We start from the raw sequence: 18373 nt of genomic DNA, 5'->3' as shown, positions 1-18373 counted from the left end.
CTTCCATCCTTCCGAGGTGGGTGAAATGAGGACCCAGACTGTGGGGGCGATATGCTGACTCTGTAAACCGCTTAGAGAGGGCTGAAAGCCCTATGAAGTGGTATATAAGTCTAATAATAAATAAATAAATAAATAAATAAATAAATAAATAAATAAATAAATAAATAAATAAATAAATAAATAACAGCTATTGCTATTGCTATTTCCCTGAATCTTTCTCTTTGACCCCAACCGCTGTTCTTTCATCTAAGCAGTCCACGAATCCTGACTCTACAAACAGTTATACTTTGAAGCTGTGATTTACTCCAAAGGTCAAATGTTTATGGAGATTCCCAGTCGTCCTGGAGGTGATTATGCCAATGGTGCTTTTTTTTTTTCCCTAGAAGAAACTGGACTTTGTTTTTCCTTGACGATGTTTTACTTCTCATTTTCCTTGAAGACGTTTTGAACTGAAGAAGCTTCTAGATGAGAAGCAAAATGTCTTCAAGGAAAAACGAAGCCCATTTGCCACTTGGAAAAGACACATTTTTTAGGTCAAAAAAACAGGTTAGACTTTTCCCTTTATTGGATAAGGAATTTACAAATGTTTCTCAAACGCACCAAAAATGACAAACCCGAGGCTAATTAATTACATGGTTCCTACTTAGGTAGATAGCATGCGTAAGAGCCGAGGTGGCGCAGTGGTTAAATGCAGCACTGCAGGCTACTTCAGCTGACTGCAGTTCGGCAGTTCGGCTGTTCAAATCTCACCGGCTCAGGGTTGACTCAGCCTTCCATCCTTCCGAGGTGGGTGAAATGACGACCCGGATTGTTGTTGGGGGCAATATGCTGACTCTGTAAACCGCTTAGAGAGGGCTGAAAGACCTATGAAGCGGTATATAAGTCTAACTGCTATTGTTATTGCTATTCATTTTACTCCATGTTAAGATGAAGTTAAATATCATGCAAGAAGGCACCACTGCTGCCTTCCTGCTCTTCTGCCTTGAGGAATTATGAGAATATGGTGGTGGTGTTTATGAAGAAGAGACAGAGCTTCATTTGGGTGATGAATTTGGTCCCAGGTTGTCTCAAATGAGCTCAAAAGAATTAGAAAAAAGACATCTAAGGAAATTATTCTTTTCTGCAACTCTTTCGGAAATTGGAATGCAGTCTTCGTAGGGAAAGGGCATTTAATAAATTAGATATTTGAAGTCCTCTTTTAGTGGGAAGGATTATTTTAACGATTGTTGCTATCTCTTTAATGAAAACTCTGTAAATGCTATCAGGAGATGAGATAAAATATAACAACCAGGCTGAAGGCTGATTCTTTACTAATCTTTCAATTAAGCAATAATGGATAAGAATCAGGTCATTTCTTGGGGGATTTTTTTAAGCTCTGGGAGGTACTGATGGCTGTTAATTAAATCCCGCTGATTATTAATCCTCAGAAATGGTCCAGCTTTGACATTTTTATTGATGCTAATTAAATACTGTTTTTTGGGAAAACATATAAGCACACACCCAAGTTCAGAGAGTTTCTCTGAAATGGGATTGACAAACTTTTGCATTTTAAGGAACAATGTTACTCTTCACTACTCAATATTTGGGGGATAAAAAACAGGCTTTCCTTATTCTCCCCTCAGTCCTTTGAGCTGAAAATAACTGCATTATTTTCTTTGCTATGGAGCAGTGATAGGAGGGCTCCAAATATCTAAGGGGCTGCCCCAAAAAAGAAGAGGTCAACCTGTACTACAAAGCACCTGAAGGCAGGACAAGAAGCAATGGATGGAAATTGGTATTGGACCTGGGTACTTGAGAGACCGCCTCCTGCCGAACACCTCCAATAGACCGATTAGATCCCACAGATTAGGCCTCCTCCGTATCCCATCCGCTGGCCAATGCCGTCTGGCGACCACCCGGAGGAGGGCCTTCTCTGTGGCTGCTCCGGCCCTTTGGAACGAGCTCCCCGTGGAGATTCGAACCCTCACCACCCTCCAGGCCTTCCGCAAAGCCCTTAAAACCTGGCTATTCCGACAGGCCTGGGACTAATGAGTCTTGTCCCTTCCTCAAATGGTATGGTTGTTGTGTGCTTTTAAACTATGGTATTGTTTTTGTTTGTCTTTTTATTCCTTATTTGTACCCCCCCCCCTTGACTTGGGTTGTGAGCCGCCCTGAGTCCCCTTCGGGGAAAAGGGCGGCATACAAATGCAATAAATTCAATTCAATTCAATTAATACATTGAGAGAACCAACCTAAAACTATGGAGAAATTTCCTGACAGCTGGGACAATTAATCAGGGCAACAACTTGCAAACCAGAAGTTATGGGTAGCCCCAACACTGGAGGCTTTTAAGAAGAGATAGGAGAACCATCTGTCTGAAATGGTATATGGTTTCCTGCCTGAGCAGGGGTTCAATTAGAAGACCCCCAAAGTCCCTTCCAACTCTTTTATTCTGCTCTGCTCTGAGATTGAGCATTAACAGAGGAGGTGGAGAGAGAAAGCATGAAAAAGGAACTGTAAAAAATAAAATAAACTCTGAATATTTTTAGCTGATTATGGATTCAAGCAGGATGGCTCAATTTGGGTTTTGAGTACCAGCTTTCAAAATATACTGTAAAGGTTTACCTCTTATCTTTACTTCATATTACCGGTACTTTGATAATAAAATAAATGAGAAAATGTGGGAAAGCAGAAAGTAAGAAATTAAGCTTTTTGCAAGAATGCCACATAGGATGTAAGCATGTTCCTGTTACTGCTGTGACATGGAATACTATATGTTTTAACAGCTGGTTATATGATGTGCTGCAGTTTCTAAGACCGTTATTACTCTGCCTTGAAAGTATAAACGTACCATATGAACCAGCTTTTGCTTACAAAGAAAAAGCTGGTTTCAAATTGTAGTCTTTGAAATTATTTTTCCCCAAACATTACTTACAGTGTTCTTTTGAAGAACAAAACTGGGAGAGATAGATGGTTTGTTTTCAGAGTGCATTCTATGTGCATTATATATTTTCATTATAAATTAAAAACACACCAAACTTCAGAGTTATTTGTGCATTTGGAGTCTCTCTCTCTCCCCCCCCCTCTCTGTGTCTGTCTCTGTCTCTGTCTCTCTATCGATCTATCATATCATATCTATCTATCTATCATCTATCTATCTATCTATCTATCTATCTATCTATCTATCTATCTATCTATCTATCTATCTATCATCTATCTATCTATCTATCTAATCTATCTATCATATCTATCTATCTATCTATCTATCTATCTATCTATCATCTATCTATCTATCTATCTATCATCTATCTATCTATCTATCTATCTATCTATCTATCTATCTATCTATCTATGCAGAAATCGCAGGAAACTGTGATAGAAGTAAGATGGATAGAAATAAACAGGGTATATATAGTTTTATTTATGTCTGAGACCCAAATCACTAGGAAAATCACTGCAAAAAAATCAGAAACAAGGGCAAGTATTGTTTTATAGAAGCGTGTGCAGCCAGTGCGATAAATATGATATGACATAAACACTACTCTTGTTTTTCCTTAGTTTTCAACTCTGGAACATAAGTATTAGTAATGGTTATGACAGTGGCCCAGCCTGTTCACAGATGCTCCCCTATTCACACCTGTGATTAAGGGGATAAACTCCTAAAATTAAACAACTAAAGATTCAGTTATGGTAATAAACTGTCAGGTTTTACAAAATACATCACTTAGTATGGTTAAAATCCCTATAGAGTTTGATTATTCATGGTCAACTCTCCCTCCCTCCCTCTCTCTCTGTGATTGTCCGAGAAAACTATCATTTAAGTCACCTCCCTCCCTCCCTCCCTCTCTCTCTCTCTCTCTCAGAGAGAGAGGGAGGGAGAGAGTGAAGTGAATGACAGAATATATGTGGTTTCAAATAGTTTTCTCTGACAATCACACCTCACACCTTCCCTGACTCCCACAATCAATGTAAATTCTTTGCCAAGAAGAAGAAGAAGAAAAAAATCAAGATATGTTTGAAAGGTATTAAATTGGCAGAACTCTACATATTTATCTCTCCAGATGCTGAGATAGCACATTTGTGTCCTAAGTAGCATAATTAATTTAATACTTCTGTGCAGGGAATGCATTTATGATGTTTGCAAAATCGCTGTTAGCTCCCACGGCTGAAAACTGTGCATATTCTGAGACTGTTCCAACATCTATCCATCTCTGGTTTATTGAGAATGGAATGACTGGGGGGAATTAACATGAGAGCATGGGAGCTTGTGGGGGAGTGCTTTGAAGATGTTTTGGATTGGTAAGGCAAAATAAGAGTTCTGCTTTATTTAATAATGTATACTCTATTATACATCATTTAATAAGTAATTGTTGTAATTTTTGTGTGTGTTTGGGGCCAGAGTTTAGTTTGGTAGGATTTAAAAAAACTGTTCAGTATATAGCAGAATAATTTTAATTGCTTGCAATAAAGCTTATGTTATTTTAAAGACACCAATATAATTGTTCATCACCATTCATCATCATCTTGTGATGAAGACAGTGCTGAAATAGAAAAGCAATGTGATACATTGGTTAGAATGTAGTGTTTGCAACCCCTCTCGCACAACCAGCCAGTACTCACAGCCTCACTTAGCACGAGTAGCCAGCATGAGCACCTGTTGCTCACGCAAAATTAGTGGTGTGCTTGTGTCTACCCCTCACACAAAAACATCCCCTCTTCCCCCTCCCCCTGTGCTGGGCCACCAACCTGGAAAGGATGGGAAAGCTGTATTACGCAGTGTGATTTGGGCAGTTGGGGGCAAGGCTTGCTAGGGTAAGAATACATACTGTAAAAGAGGCTTAGTAAAAAAAAAATGGAACAAGGTGGGGGACAGAGGGGAGCCCCATGGGGTGTGGTTTTATGGATGTTTGGAGCAATGTGTTCACAGCAAGGTTTGTAAAGGCATCAGGAAGAATTGGCTGGAGAAATGGCAACAGACGGGTGGGAGATGTGATAGAAGTTGCACTTGGGAGCAAAATAAAAAAAAATGTAACGTGTTTGCATAAACTGGGTCAGTCAGTCTGGAATCAGGAAACATACAATGCCTTGAAAAGCACCAAGCGAAGAGCCAGACTTGGGGACGTGCTGAGGTTAAAAACATAGCAGGAGTCGGGAGCAAGAATATGTTAAGTCCAAAGCCAAATGCTTCCAGCAATGGAAGGCAGTCATCTACAGTTTAAATACTCTTCCTGCTGAGAATACACAGCTGAAGCTTTGCTTGATCAGCATTGGCCAATAATGAGAGTCAATGTTTTTCCGCTTGTTTGCCTTATTTTGTTGGGATGCTGGATTTGCTGTGTTGTGTGTGTCAGTGGTGGGTTTCAAAAATTGTTCGAACCTACTCTGTGGATGTGGCCTCCTTTGTGGGAGTGGCTTGCCACCCATCACTAAATGGTTATTTAGTGGGCGATAGCTGTTGAATCTCCTGTCATATCATAGTCATTTCTATGATCTTCAGAACCTACACATGAGCTTGACATAATTATCTTTGGAAGGCTAGAATGATCTTGGGCCAGGATACTGGGGGGTAATGTAGGAAGGAAGCTTCAAGATGGTTTGAAGGTCAAGGACTAGCATGATCATGAACTGGTCAGTCCTCAGTAAATATATTGTCTTATATTGTCCCATATGTCCAGTTACTGGTGGAGTAGTCATAGTAACTTCTTACTCTACGGGGAATCCCTTGATAGTTTCCACTACCACAGGCATTTTAATTGAGCACACTAGAACGCAGCATTTTTAAAACTCCAGGAAGCCCCAGAATCAGAAATGGCAAGTGCTTAAACAGGGTTGTGACCTGGTACAAGCAGCTCTATTGGAATTTGAAAACGGGGTGGCACATCACTGAATGGTGCAGGCTCTTGCTTTTCATATCTTACTTCAGTGCCTGGAGCTGACTGAGAATCCTGTGTTTCCTGGCTGTTCTCCCTTGCCTTGTTTCTGTGAGTATTACTGGCCATAGTGATTTGGCTGGCTGCGGCACAGAGAGAGATTTTATTTGGGCCAACAGTTTTTCCCCTCTGTATCCATTATGCAACTTCAACTGCTGCCCAGCTGCATGGGTTCCCCTGGAAGTGGACTGACAAGGGAGCCAGTGTTGGATGACAGGGGTTGATTGGGTCTCTTGCTCACGTTTGAATGTTCCCTTTGAGCCTTACAAGTTTCCAAATGTGCGTTTATTTCCCTACAAAGTTGAAGTGATCCTTGCAGTGTAGCAGGTCACTCAACTCTAGCCAGCTCAAATCATCAGAGAGATCTCTTGAAATTGATGCAGGAGAGCTGCATCATCCTCTCTCCCCAAATCCTGGACAATTTGCTTAAGTTCAGCAGAATAGTGCATCAAAGTGTTCCTGGTTTGGTGAAAGCATCATATATTTTGATTGGCATTATCAGCCTTAGAATCATCAAAGGGTTGACAGAGTTCCCCTCTGAAGCTTCCCAAATCTTGCAGGATGGGGCTCTTAGCCACAAGACATAGGGAAAATCAACAGATTTGAAACTAAGTCTGAGGGGAGGTAAACATTTGTAAAAGTTTTTTTTTCCTAAAATTTTCAATTAAAAAATGGGGGTGGGAGTTATGCTAGAGATCAGACCAAGGAAACCCGTTTTTGGTTTAACCCGGAACTTGTCCATGAACAGTTCATGATCTGTTCCATAGTCAGCACCTGTTTTTAAGAATAATATAGTCAATTTGATTTCCTGATACAGAGGTGGGCTTTGATTGTTGAATACATTAGTGATGAAGACATCCTGAAATGGCAGGAACTGGTGTCTTTCTTTTGCTCTTTTCTATTCCCTAGGTCAATGGTCTCCAAGCTTGGCAACTTTAAGACCTGTGGACTTCAACTCCCAGAGTTCCTCAGCCAGCTTTGCTGGCTGAGGAACTCTAGGAGTTCAAGTCCACAAGTCTTAAAGTTGCCAAGGTTAGAGACCACTGCCCTAGGTCATATAATTCAACAGTATTTTCCTCCTGACACTTTCTAATTTAGGCATTCAAGTCTGCAATCACAAGCAGCACTTCTTGTTTGGATGTTCTGTTGAATTCACTTTGAACTTGATCATAAAAATAGTCAACCTCATCTTATTTTGCGCTAGTGGTTGGGTCATAAACTTGGGTAATTGTCATATTAAAGGATTGTCCACCAACTCTAATTGATATTGTTTGTTTCATGATTGCATTGTACCCAAGTGCTGTCCTTGCTATATCCTTCTATAACCTCCTGAAATTGGAAGTCTTTCTTCTTTGTTTTTTATGTCCTCAATAGAAAACTGTAGAAACTTCTGGCTGACAATGTCCGGTTTCAATTAATTTTCAATTCACTGACATTTGTGTGGCCAATTCATTTTATGTTTCACTGGGTTGAATTTTCCCATGCTCATGTTTTATACATTCCATAATATTGTCATGGTCTTTTTTCTGCATGGCAATATCATTCATGTAATGTCCTGAGGGTGTTATTCCAACCAGGTAACAAATACTATTAGTATTCCAAAAGATTCTCAGCTCTTCCTCAGTAATACATCGTGTACCATCCCATCTTGGCTGTCCATCATCAATCACTTTATATTGTCTATCCAAGTAGATGGTAAAATGCGAGAATAGTTTACCATTGCTTTTTCCTTGAGGGCCGTATAAAATGATGCCTTTGCCATTGTCCCTAAAGCAATCTCCCACATACAGTATCCTTATATTAATTGTATGTATCTGAATGCTTTAGCTGGGCAGCTGGGATTACCTTTATGTTTGGTGATTGTGCAGGATTTATATATTCTTGGCATAAACTCTAGGTTTCTTCACTCATTCCTCCTAGAATCAACCCAGAGGTGGGTTCCTACCAGTTCGCACCTATTCAGTAGAACCGGTTCGTCAAATCTACTGAACCAGTTGGAAGAGGTTCCACCAGTGGACCCGTAAAGCAGGCCACACCTACAGAAGAGGTTCCAAAAATTTTTTGAAACCCACCACTGGTCCTTGGATAGGATTATTCTATACTATCACGCTCCTATTTATAAAACTCAATGCCTCTGTGAAAGGTAAGGATGACTACTGCGTTTGTGGTGCAATCAGAACATTGCGTGTGTTGAAGTTGTCTTAACGCAAACCAAAGATGCCTTTAAAAAAAACAAGTTTACATCATATTCCTTTGCATGCCAGTGCTGTGTGGGAGGTAATTTAAGGTGGTTCTGACAAGTGTCGTCGGCATCTTCATATCCGGTCACATGGGCAGCAAGCCACTCCCACCCGGTCACATGAGTGGCAAGCCACTCCCATAAAGGAGGCCACACCCACAGAGTAGGTTCGAACAATTTTTGAAACCCACCACTGGATCAACCCCTGCATTGATGAGGCAACATGGTAATTCTTGAGTGGGGCTTCCACTCTTATTCCAATCTTCTAAAATTTAATACATTCAAAAGAATGAACAAAGAAATCAGATAACCCTTAATTGTCACGTAGTTTCTGTTTTACAACAATTTCTACCAAACATTGTTAATTGTTACTGTTATATATTGTTCCAATGTACTATATCTGTACTATTGAGATGCCTGAATGTATTACTGCCTGCATTCATGCAATTTCATTTATTTTTCATTTATTTAATTTCTATGCCGCCCAATCCCGGAGGACTCCGGGCGGCTGGTAACCTGGCTTTATTAACCAGGTAATAAAAGATTTATATACCCACCAAATGTTAAATTTAGCTAATGTTAATCTCAGGTTCATTTTCTCTGTTGCACAAACTCAGCCTGTTTCGTTTATTTAAGGTTCATCAGATTGCACGAACCCCTCAAAATGTGTTAATTCACCAATCCAGTCAAACATGTTGTGCGGATAAAACTATAACTCTAATTACGTTTGAATTTAGATTGCGCCCTCCCTCAGTACTCTGTTGCCCTCAGCTACCCCATATCGAAGCCGTTTCATTTTTTTTTTACTCTATTTGTCACAGGTTGTGTTTGTATTTTTTTAAAATAAAGATTAATATATCATGCTTGTGGGAGAGAGGGGTGCCAAGGACTTTGTAAAGGTCCCTGCAAATCCATTTGAAATGACTTCACGGTGGTGCTATTTTAACTTTTTTTGCCATTATGTGAACAGGGACCAGTGACACTGATTAATTAAATGTCTTGACTAAACTGAAGATGCTTATTGGAGTTTTCAGCATCCATATTTTATATGATGGGAATATTAGATTTTTCATTACTCTCAAAAAAAACCTACTGAACAAACTTTAGGTTTCTGCCTAAAGTTAAATTACTGAGGTCAACAAGATTTTATCAGAGTACAACAAACCCTGTCTAAAGTCAGGAGATGTTATAAAGCCATTTCCCTCTTGAATTATACACTTTAATGAAGTGTGAAAATGATGACATTTAATATCTTCAGTGGAAGCTGCTTCAGGGGACGCTTCACTACTTCAGACTCTGTAGCTGGTAATTTGACTTTACCTGGCTAAACCAAGTCATCACTGCCAACTTCTAATGCTGTTTTTGGAGACTCTGAAAACTACATGGAAACTTCCCGCTACCCAGAATGTGGCATTCTGCCTGCTGGTTGGTGAGAGCCATTTCAACCATGCAACATTAGTTTAAGGTAAAGGTTCCCCTCACACCGTGACCCATCAAAACTGCGCTCGACTAAACCGCGCCCGATTAAACCACGTCGCTGATGTCATCAACAGAGTGACAACAGCGCAGAGATAGAAGCACGCTGTAAACCCTAAACCTAAAATTAACTCCTAAATCTAAACCTAACCCCGCTAAACCTAATCCTAAACCTAACCCTAAACCTAACCCTTAACCTAACCCTAAACCTAACCCTTAACCTAACCCTAACCCTAAACCTAACCCTAAAGCTAACCCTAAAGCTAACCCTAAACCTAACCCTTACCTTAAGTTGAATCGGCTTGCTTTCAAAGCGCTATTTAAAGCACCCTTCTTTCTCCGCGCTGGTTTTTGTCACCCTGTTGATGACATCTGCGTACTTGAGAGACCGCCTCCTGCCAATTACCTCCTTGTGACCAATAAGATCGCATAGATTAGGCCTCCTCCGAGTTCCATCTGCCAGTCAGTGTCGACTGGCAACCACACGGAGGAGAGCCTTTTCAGTAGTAGCTCCGACCCTTTGGAACGATCTCCCCGTGGAGATTCGTACCCTCACTGTAGTAGAATTAGGAGACAATGAAGCCAAGCGATGCAATATAGGAAAAGTTTATTGAATGCGCAGGTTCAAACATGCCAAAATAAGCATCAAGGGTTTGAACCCCGAAGGGTCCTTAAAGCCATACATTTATAGTGCAAATTACGTCATCATCTATAGAGGCAGTGTTTAAGCATATAAGGTCATGAGAGGAACCAAAAACTGTCTATGCCAGATGGCCAACAGTTACTATTCCTAAAATATACATGGTCAGCACCTTATAGATCATGCGTGACATAAACAGGGCCCATCTTGCAAGATAACAGGAAACTCCCCGTCTGGGTCGACTTGTTCCCAGATGTGTAAAAATATTTATTGCTCCTTCAGCAACTGTCAGCAATTGTTTTCTGCTTAATGGTGCAAAACCTCAGCTTTAATCAGAGTATTTGATATTAAACATGGCCTGTAGAACTATGGTTCATAATTGGGCCTCTTAGCCCACCTTAGTCCCCCCTTTGTGACTCATCTGACATTTCCAGAAGAGTCACATACTCAGGTTCATTCGATGGTTCTTCCACAGGACGCATTTTCTCATATTCCCATAGAGCCATTACCTGTGCTGTTGCTTTTCGCTCTGCTATTAAGGAAAATACAGCTTGCCTTCTCCCTGTGGGCTATTTCTAGCACCCACCTTGGGCAGGCCTGTCCATAGGGTTACATTGAAGCGTACTGGAGTGTTGGGATTATAACATACAGTCTTTCCTTGCAGGGTGCACAAACTATACATAGTTTTGTTATGAAGGCAATTCATTTTAGTAGACTTACACCCCTGGGGTGACTGCGTATACACAATCAATACAGTGGGCACAACAACAACATCCACATTCACAGGTACAAAATCAGCACATATGGTTAGTAAAGATGATAAAAGACGAAAATAATTAAAGGTTAGTATGCTGGTCCACTATTCTTCACCCGTGCGTAGAAAGTCAGCTTCCGGAGTGACTTAGCAAGGGTTCTCCACTGCCGACCTTTGGAAAATTCGCCGGGGGGGAAGGCTGCGCTGGCTCTCCGTCTTCCCTTCCAGGTGCGGGATCTGCTTCAGGTGCAGGATCGGCTTGGATTTCCCTTAAATTGTCTGTATGCAACTGTCCGTTAGCGAATGGGACACCAGCAAATGGCCACCAGTCAACCGCTAATTGACTGTTCCGCCAATTGATTGTTGGACCGTTGGGTTGGCGTACTTCACAATACAAATAATGCACACAATGAAAGCAAGAATCACAATACCTATAGCAATACAACAAAGGATATAGTTGGACTTTATTGACGAATCAATTTCAACTTCAACGGTTGGTCGCTGGGATGTGTGGTCCATTGTTTGTCAGCGGCCCTCTTTACACGAGTCCAATGTATCCAGGTTTTAGATTCCGCAATCTTAACAGCAAGTGGAGATGTCATAATTACCTCATAAGGTCCCTTCCACCTCCCTTCTAATTGTTCCTTTTTCCAATGTTTTACCCATACTCGGTCCCCTGGCTTGAAAGAATGACACTTAGTTACCAATCTGGGAGGGGTCTGCTCTAACACATAATTCCGCAACCTGTTTATTTAGTTCCTGCACCATTTCCATGGCCCAAACTCCCCCCTTATGCCCCAAATCAGGCCATCCAGTCAAATTGCGCCGCAACAACGTTGGAGGCCGACCAAACATCAACTCATATGGGGAGAGTCTATGTTGTCGTCTGGGAGCACTCCGAATTGCATACAATGCAAGGGGCAAAGCATCGGGCCACTTCAAGTGTGTTTCCGCACAAATTTTGGTTATCTTTTCTTTTAAAGTCCTATTCATCCTTTCCACGGGAGAACCAGATTGTGGGTGGAAAGAAGAATGGAAGCGCCATTTCACCCCTATAGCTTGTGCAATGGCTCGATTAATATGATGGACAAACTCCGGGCCATTGTCTGATGAAATAAAGGAGGGGTTGCCAAATCGAGGAATGATCTCCTTAAGTAAAACCTTTGCTACTTCCTGTGCCTTTTTCGTTCTAGTAGGGAACGCCTCTGGCCATCCCGTGTATAAATCCACAATAACTAGCATAGCCCGATAAAACCCACTTCGTGGCATATCAGTAAAGTCAATCATGACTGTGTCCATAGGATAGTAGGCAATAGGTATAGTTCCTGGTGGAAGGGAAGGACCCTGCCTAGGATTAACTCTAGCACACGTTTCACAGGAAGATGCGACTTTTACTGCCATCCCTGCTAACCCATCTATATAGTAATCCCTCATAAGAGCGGATTCCAAAGCTGTTTTCCCCATATGGGTGGTTTCATGAGCGGACCGAACCAATTGCCATGCCACTGTGGAAGGCACATATATTCTTCCATCCGGAAGAACGTACCAGCCCTTATCGATGACCGCCATCAAATCGTTGACTGCCTTATCACATTCAGCTAAAGAATAGGAGGGTTGGATGTCTACTGGTATAACCCCTAAATCCAAGGCCACATTAATATACATGTCTGGTAGAGGCTCATGACGCAATGCTGCAGCTCGTGCTTCAGCATCTGCTGCCCTGTTCCCTAAAACAATTCTATCATCACCTCGTTGATGGCCTCTACAATGCATAACTGCCACCTTTTTTGGTTTTTGGACAGCATCTATCAATCTCTGAATTAAATGGCTATGTTGTATATATTTGCCAGCTGAATCCCTAAATCCCCTTTCCTTGTATACAGCACCATGAGCATGTAAAGTTAAAAAGGCGTATTTACTATCCGTCCATACATTCAAGCGTTCACCTTCAGCCCGTTCCAATGCCCGAATGAGGGCCCACAATTCTGCCACTTGCGCACTTTTTCCTGCTCCCAACGGCCCGCTTTCAATTACCCCCTCATCATCAACAATGGCATAGCCTGCAACTCTCATCCCCTGATGTATATAACTAGACCCATCAGTAAACCAGTTATAATCCACCTGAGGCAAAGGTATGTCAGTTAAATCGGGTCGTGTGGAATAAACGGTTTCCAACACTTGTACACAATCATGCTCCACCTCAGTTTCTGTGGGCAAGAGGGTAGCAGGATTTAATGAGGTAGAAACCACTAGATGAACCTGGGGGTTTTCGATCATCATGGCTTGGTATTTGATGAGTCGTTGGTTACTAATCCACAAATGGCCTTTCCGATCAAGAATTGCTTGAACAGAGTGTGGGGTGTGGACCTTGATGGGGCAGGAAAAAGTGAGTTTGTTACAATCTTGCAGCAATTCTGCGATGGCTGCTAAAGCTTTCAAACAATGCGGCCACCCTTGCGCCACAGCATCTAGCTGTTTTGACAGATATGCAACTGGTTGTTGCCACTGGCCGAGCTGCTGAGTCAACACCCCTAAAGCGACATTCTTTCGTGTATCCACATACAAATTGAAGGGCTTACTCAGATTTGGCAAGGCCAAGGCCGGAGCTCTTAACAGAGCTTCTTTAATTGCATCAAAGGCTTGATCCTGCTCCTTTGTCCAAAGGAAGGGGTCTGTCTTACTTCCCTTGGTAGACGAATAAAGTGGAGCTGCCATTAGCGCATAATTTGGAATCCAAATTCTACAAAAACCTGCCAAGCCTAGAAAGCCTCTCAATTGCCTCCTATCGGTTGGCCTCGCCAGATTAAGCAACGCTTGCTTTCTCTCCGGGCCTAGTGCTCTTTGCCCTTGCATTATGTCATAACCTAAATAACGGACTTTTTGTTGGACTAACTGAGCCTTACTTCTGGACGCCCGATATCCACAATCTAACAACAAACACAACATACGTCTCGTATTTTCCCAACAACCGTCCCGTGACTATCCAGTAACCAGCACATCATCCACATATTGTAAAACCGAATCTCCCTGTTGGAAGGGGATAAAATATTGTAAATCCTTGGCTAACGCGGTTCCGAAGAGAGTTGGGGAATTTTTGAACCCCTGAGGTAACCTTGTCCAGCTATATTGGCTCCTTGTTCCAGTATACGGATTTTCCCATTCAAAAGCAAACAATGGCTGGCTAACAGGATGAATAGGTATAGTAAAGAAGGCATCCTTTAAATCAATCACTGAAAACCATGTAGCATTAGGCGGGATGAGACTGAGCAGAGTATATGGATTAGACACCGACGGGTGAATTGTGACTGTCCTATCATTAACCACGCGCAAATCTTGCACTGGTCTGAAAGACCCGTCTGGTTTTAGGATAGGCAGAATTGGAGTGTTCCATGGGGATTGAATAGGGACCAACACTCCAGCATCTAAGTATGTTAGAATACAGTCGTATATAGACAGGATGGCTTCCCTCCAATAGGGTCGTTGCTGCCCAATGTGAACAGGAGTTGCCAGGGGCTTCAATTCCACAATAATAGGGGGGTGATGTGCTGCAAACCCCGGAGGGTTATCCTCAGCCCATAGTCCTGGTACATCAAATTCCCTCCATACATCCAAACATTCTTCCTCAGAAGTCCTAACCACCATCAACCTCCACACTTCATCAGGCCGGTGACTAACAGTGAGATACTGCTTTCCCTCATCAAAGGAAATAGTAGCTCCTAACTTGCTCAACAAATCCCTTCCTAACAATGGGACAGGACATTCGGGTATATACAGGAACTCATGTTGAATTTCAGAGCCCTTAAAAGTACAGGTGACTGGTTTCAAGACTTGATGTCCTACAACTTGTCCAGACACCCCTTGTACTTGAATTTGGTATGGACCAGGAGTAGTTATTGGGTTATTTATCACCGATCGTCCAGCCCCTGTGTCTACTAAAAAGGTAGTCTGTTGACCCCCAATATTCAGAGTAACCATTGGCTCGGGGGGAGTCTGCTCCAAGCCAGGTCCCCGTCAATCTGACCAACCGATTCCTGCCAATCCAATTCCCTCTACTCCTGCATTTACTTGAGCATTAAAACCTCTTCCTCCTTGACCCTGAGCTGGTTGCGATCCCCATCCACGACCTGGATGTCTGGGTGGCCCTCCTCGGCTCATCATCCCTTGCCCAGGCATTCCACGACCTACCATGTTACGTCCCAACGGGCGTCGCCCGGGCGGGCCCCTAAACACTCCACGTCCTCTAAGAGTCAACCTTTTTGGACACTCTCTCTGCCAATGACCTTCAGATCCGCAATGGGCACATTGATTTGGCCCCAATCCTGTCCTTCCTCCCTGTAAGGCCAATGCCAACAACTCCGTCTTCTTATGCATACGATCATCTTTGTCCTTCTTCTCAACCTTATCCCTATTCACATACACTTTCCTAGCCACCTCTACCAACCCGGTCGTATTCTTTCCCAACGCTCCCTCTAACCTTTGCAATTTCTTACGAATATCCAACGCACTTTGTGCAATAAACCTCTCATTCAACATCCTCACATTCTCTGGAGCCCTCGGGTCCATCTGAGTATACAACTCATAAGCCTCAATCAACCTTTGAAGGAATGCTCCTGGACTCTCATCTGCTCCCTGCATAACCAATGAGGGCTTAGACAAATTCACAGGGGGTTTTCCTGCCTTCTTGAGAGCTGCCACTATCACGGTTTGATACGTTTGTATCTTTGCCATGTCACCTGCTACCTTAGGATCCCAACCAGGGTCCCGTTCCGGTGCCTCTTCCAAAAGTTTCCGAGCCCTATCTGCTTCTGTATGATAACGTTCCCTAAAAACCTCTCGCATTCCTGCTTTGCATTTCTCTCTCTCCTCTGCTGTTAGCAACGTAGTTAACAGCTGTTGTATATCTCGCCAATTGGGGTTATGACTATGCATAATGGTTTGAAACAGATCCGTCATTTCCGTGGGCTTCACGGACAATGGACCAAAATGCTTCCGCCAATTCAATAAGTCCGTAGTTGAAAAAGGGATATATTGAAAACAAGGGCGGTACTCAAGATCTCCCTGGGCGTTGATGGCCACCTGTTGTTCTGATACTCTTAATGGAAAGAGTCCTTCCTTTTCCTCTAACAATGTACTTTCCTCTTTCCCGGCTTCCGCCCTCTCCGCCTCCTGCTGTCCGATGATCTCCTGCCCCCACAGCACTTTCCTTATCTCCACTACCCGCAACAGCAGCACCCATAGCCTGGGGCACAACAATGCCTACAGGTGCCGATGCATAGGGAGGGGGAGGTCTGAAGAGTTCCCCCTCGTCTTGGGCAAAAATCCTTTTCTTCTCTGACTCCTTTTTCTCTGAAGCTGCTACATTTTTGACACATCTCGACGCTAACCTCAACTTCCCCTTTTCCTTCGGTCTAACCACACACAGGCGAACCATTTTGGCTTGACACTGCAATAATTCATCAGCCTGTCCTGCTACAGCGTCTCCCCACTGATCTATATATGGAAACTGATTGGGATAGCGTTCTTCGTCTGCAGCAATTAACGAAGTTAAATCATCTATAATTTGATTTCGAAAAGTTCCTCCCATTGGCCATCCTACCCCCATATGTGGCCACTGGTTCTGACACAAGTAAATAAGCCTATCCTTGGTCAATTTTGGGTAAGGGACTCTATATTCAGTGTGGTTAAAATATGAGTCAAATCCTTTAATCATGCAGTCCAGCGGTGTGCTGGGTATGCTGCGTCCCCCACCCATTCCTAACACACTACCAGCGACCTGAGGCCCCAGAAGCCGGAACTCAATGGCCACCTGCAGGAACTGCGCTGGTTTAACCACCCACACAACCTATACGGACTTCATTAGGAACGCCGTCCCGAGTCCAGGGGGGTGATCAGGCCCCCTCTTCTATCTTCAAACGAGATAGGTACAATACAATTATCAAGATACTCGCCTGAGACGTCTTCTCCCCACGGATCCTGGCCAGGAAACACCACAGCTCCTTTCCTAAGTTTGCAGGGTTCTTGGACTCACAATGTGTGTCCCCCTTGGTGTGGGTGGGCTGCTGTTGCTGCTTCCCGGGGCAAAAGAAGACCCGTGGCGCCTGGAAGCCAAGGAGCAGCAGCCCCACACCCCAACGGGGCAAAGTGGCCCTCAGCAAAATATTGCCTTAGCTTCTCTGTCCCATCTGAAGGGTGCCAGAAAATGTAGTAGAATTAGGAGACAATGAAGCCAAGCGATGCAATATAGGAAAAGTTTATTGAATGCGCAGGTTCAAACATGCCAAAATAAGCATCAAGGGTTTGAACCCCGAAGGGTCCTTAAAGCCATACATTTATAGTGCAAATTACGTCATCATCTATAGAGGCAGTGTTTAAGCATATAAGGTCATGAGAGGAACCAAAAACTGTCTATGCCAGATGGCCAACAGTTACTATTCCTAAAATATACATGGTCAGCACCTTATAGATCATGCGTGACATAAACAGGGCCCATCTTGCAAGATAACAGGAAACTCCCCGTCTGGGTCGACTTGTTCCCAGATGTGTAAAAATATTTATTGCTCCTTCAGCAACTGTCAGCAATTGTTTTCTGCTTAATGGTGCAAAACCTCAGCTTTAATCAGAGTATTTGATATTAAACATGGCCTGTAGAACTATGGTTCATAATTGGGCCTCTTAGCCCACCTTATCACCACCATCCAGACCTTCTGCACAGCCCTTAAGACCTGGCTATCCCGTCAGGCCTGGGGATAAAGACCACAATCTGTCCCCACCCGGATGATGAATGAATGTTGTGTACTATTTTACTCTCATGTATTGTTTTATGTTTACTGTTTTGTACCCCCCCTCCCTATTTTATGTAAGCCGCCCTGAGTCCCCTCAGGGAAAAGGGCGGCCTATAAATGTTAATAAAATCTCAAAATCTCAAATCAGCGACGCGGTTTAATCGTGGTTTTGTGGTGGAACCCCTCACACAAATGTGCTAGTCATTGCTGACTCAAGGGATGGTGCTCATCTCTGTTTCAAAGCTGAAGAGCCAGCGCTGTCCGAAGACGTCTCTGTGGTCATGTGACCGGCATGACTAAACACTGAAGGCACACGGAACAGTTAGCTTCCCACCAAAGGTGGTCCCTATTTTATTTACTTGCATTTTTACATGTTTTCAAACTGCTGGGTTTGCAAAAGCTGGGACAAGTAACGGGCGCTCACTCTGTTACGCAGCACTAGGGATTTGAACCGCCGAACTGCCAACCTTTCTGACCGACAAGCTCAGCGTCTTAGCCAATGAGCCACCGCGTCCCTGTAACATCCGTTGAGTGAGGACTTTATCTAGAAATAGTTTCCAAGCACAATTCAAG

At 43.0% G+C, this 18373-nt stretch overlaps 1 protein-coding gene across 1 annotated transcript; it reads right to left on the bottom strand.

Annotated features, from left to right (window-relative positions):
* Positions 1-15853: 15853 nt before the first annotated feature.
* Positions 15854-17691, bottom strand: LOC148044511 (uncharacterized). Its single transcript, XM_087721992.1, has one exon. The coding sequence runs from the start codon at positions 16768-16770 to the stop codon at positions 16066-16068; it is 705 nt and encodes a 234-aa protein (XP_087578118.1). The 5' UTR covers positions 16771-17691; the 3' UTR covers positions 15854-16065.
* Positions 17692-18373: the final 682 nt, after the last annotated feature.

The sequence above is a fragment of the Thamnophis sirtalis genome, unplaced genomic scaffold, assembly GCF_051295495.1.
Source record: "Thamnophis sirtalis isolate CommonGarterSnake01/CBP01778 unplaced genomic scaffold, rThaSir2_p1.2 scaffold_8, whole genome shotgun sequence".
Taxonomy (NCBI): domain Eukaryota; kingdom Metazoa; phylum Chordata; class Lepidosauria; order Squamata; family Natricidae; genus Thamnophis; species Thamnophis sirtalis.
This window is presented reverse-complemented; position numbering and strand designations above follow the sequence as displayed.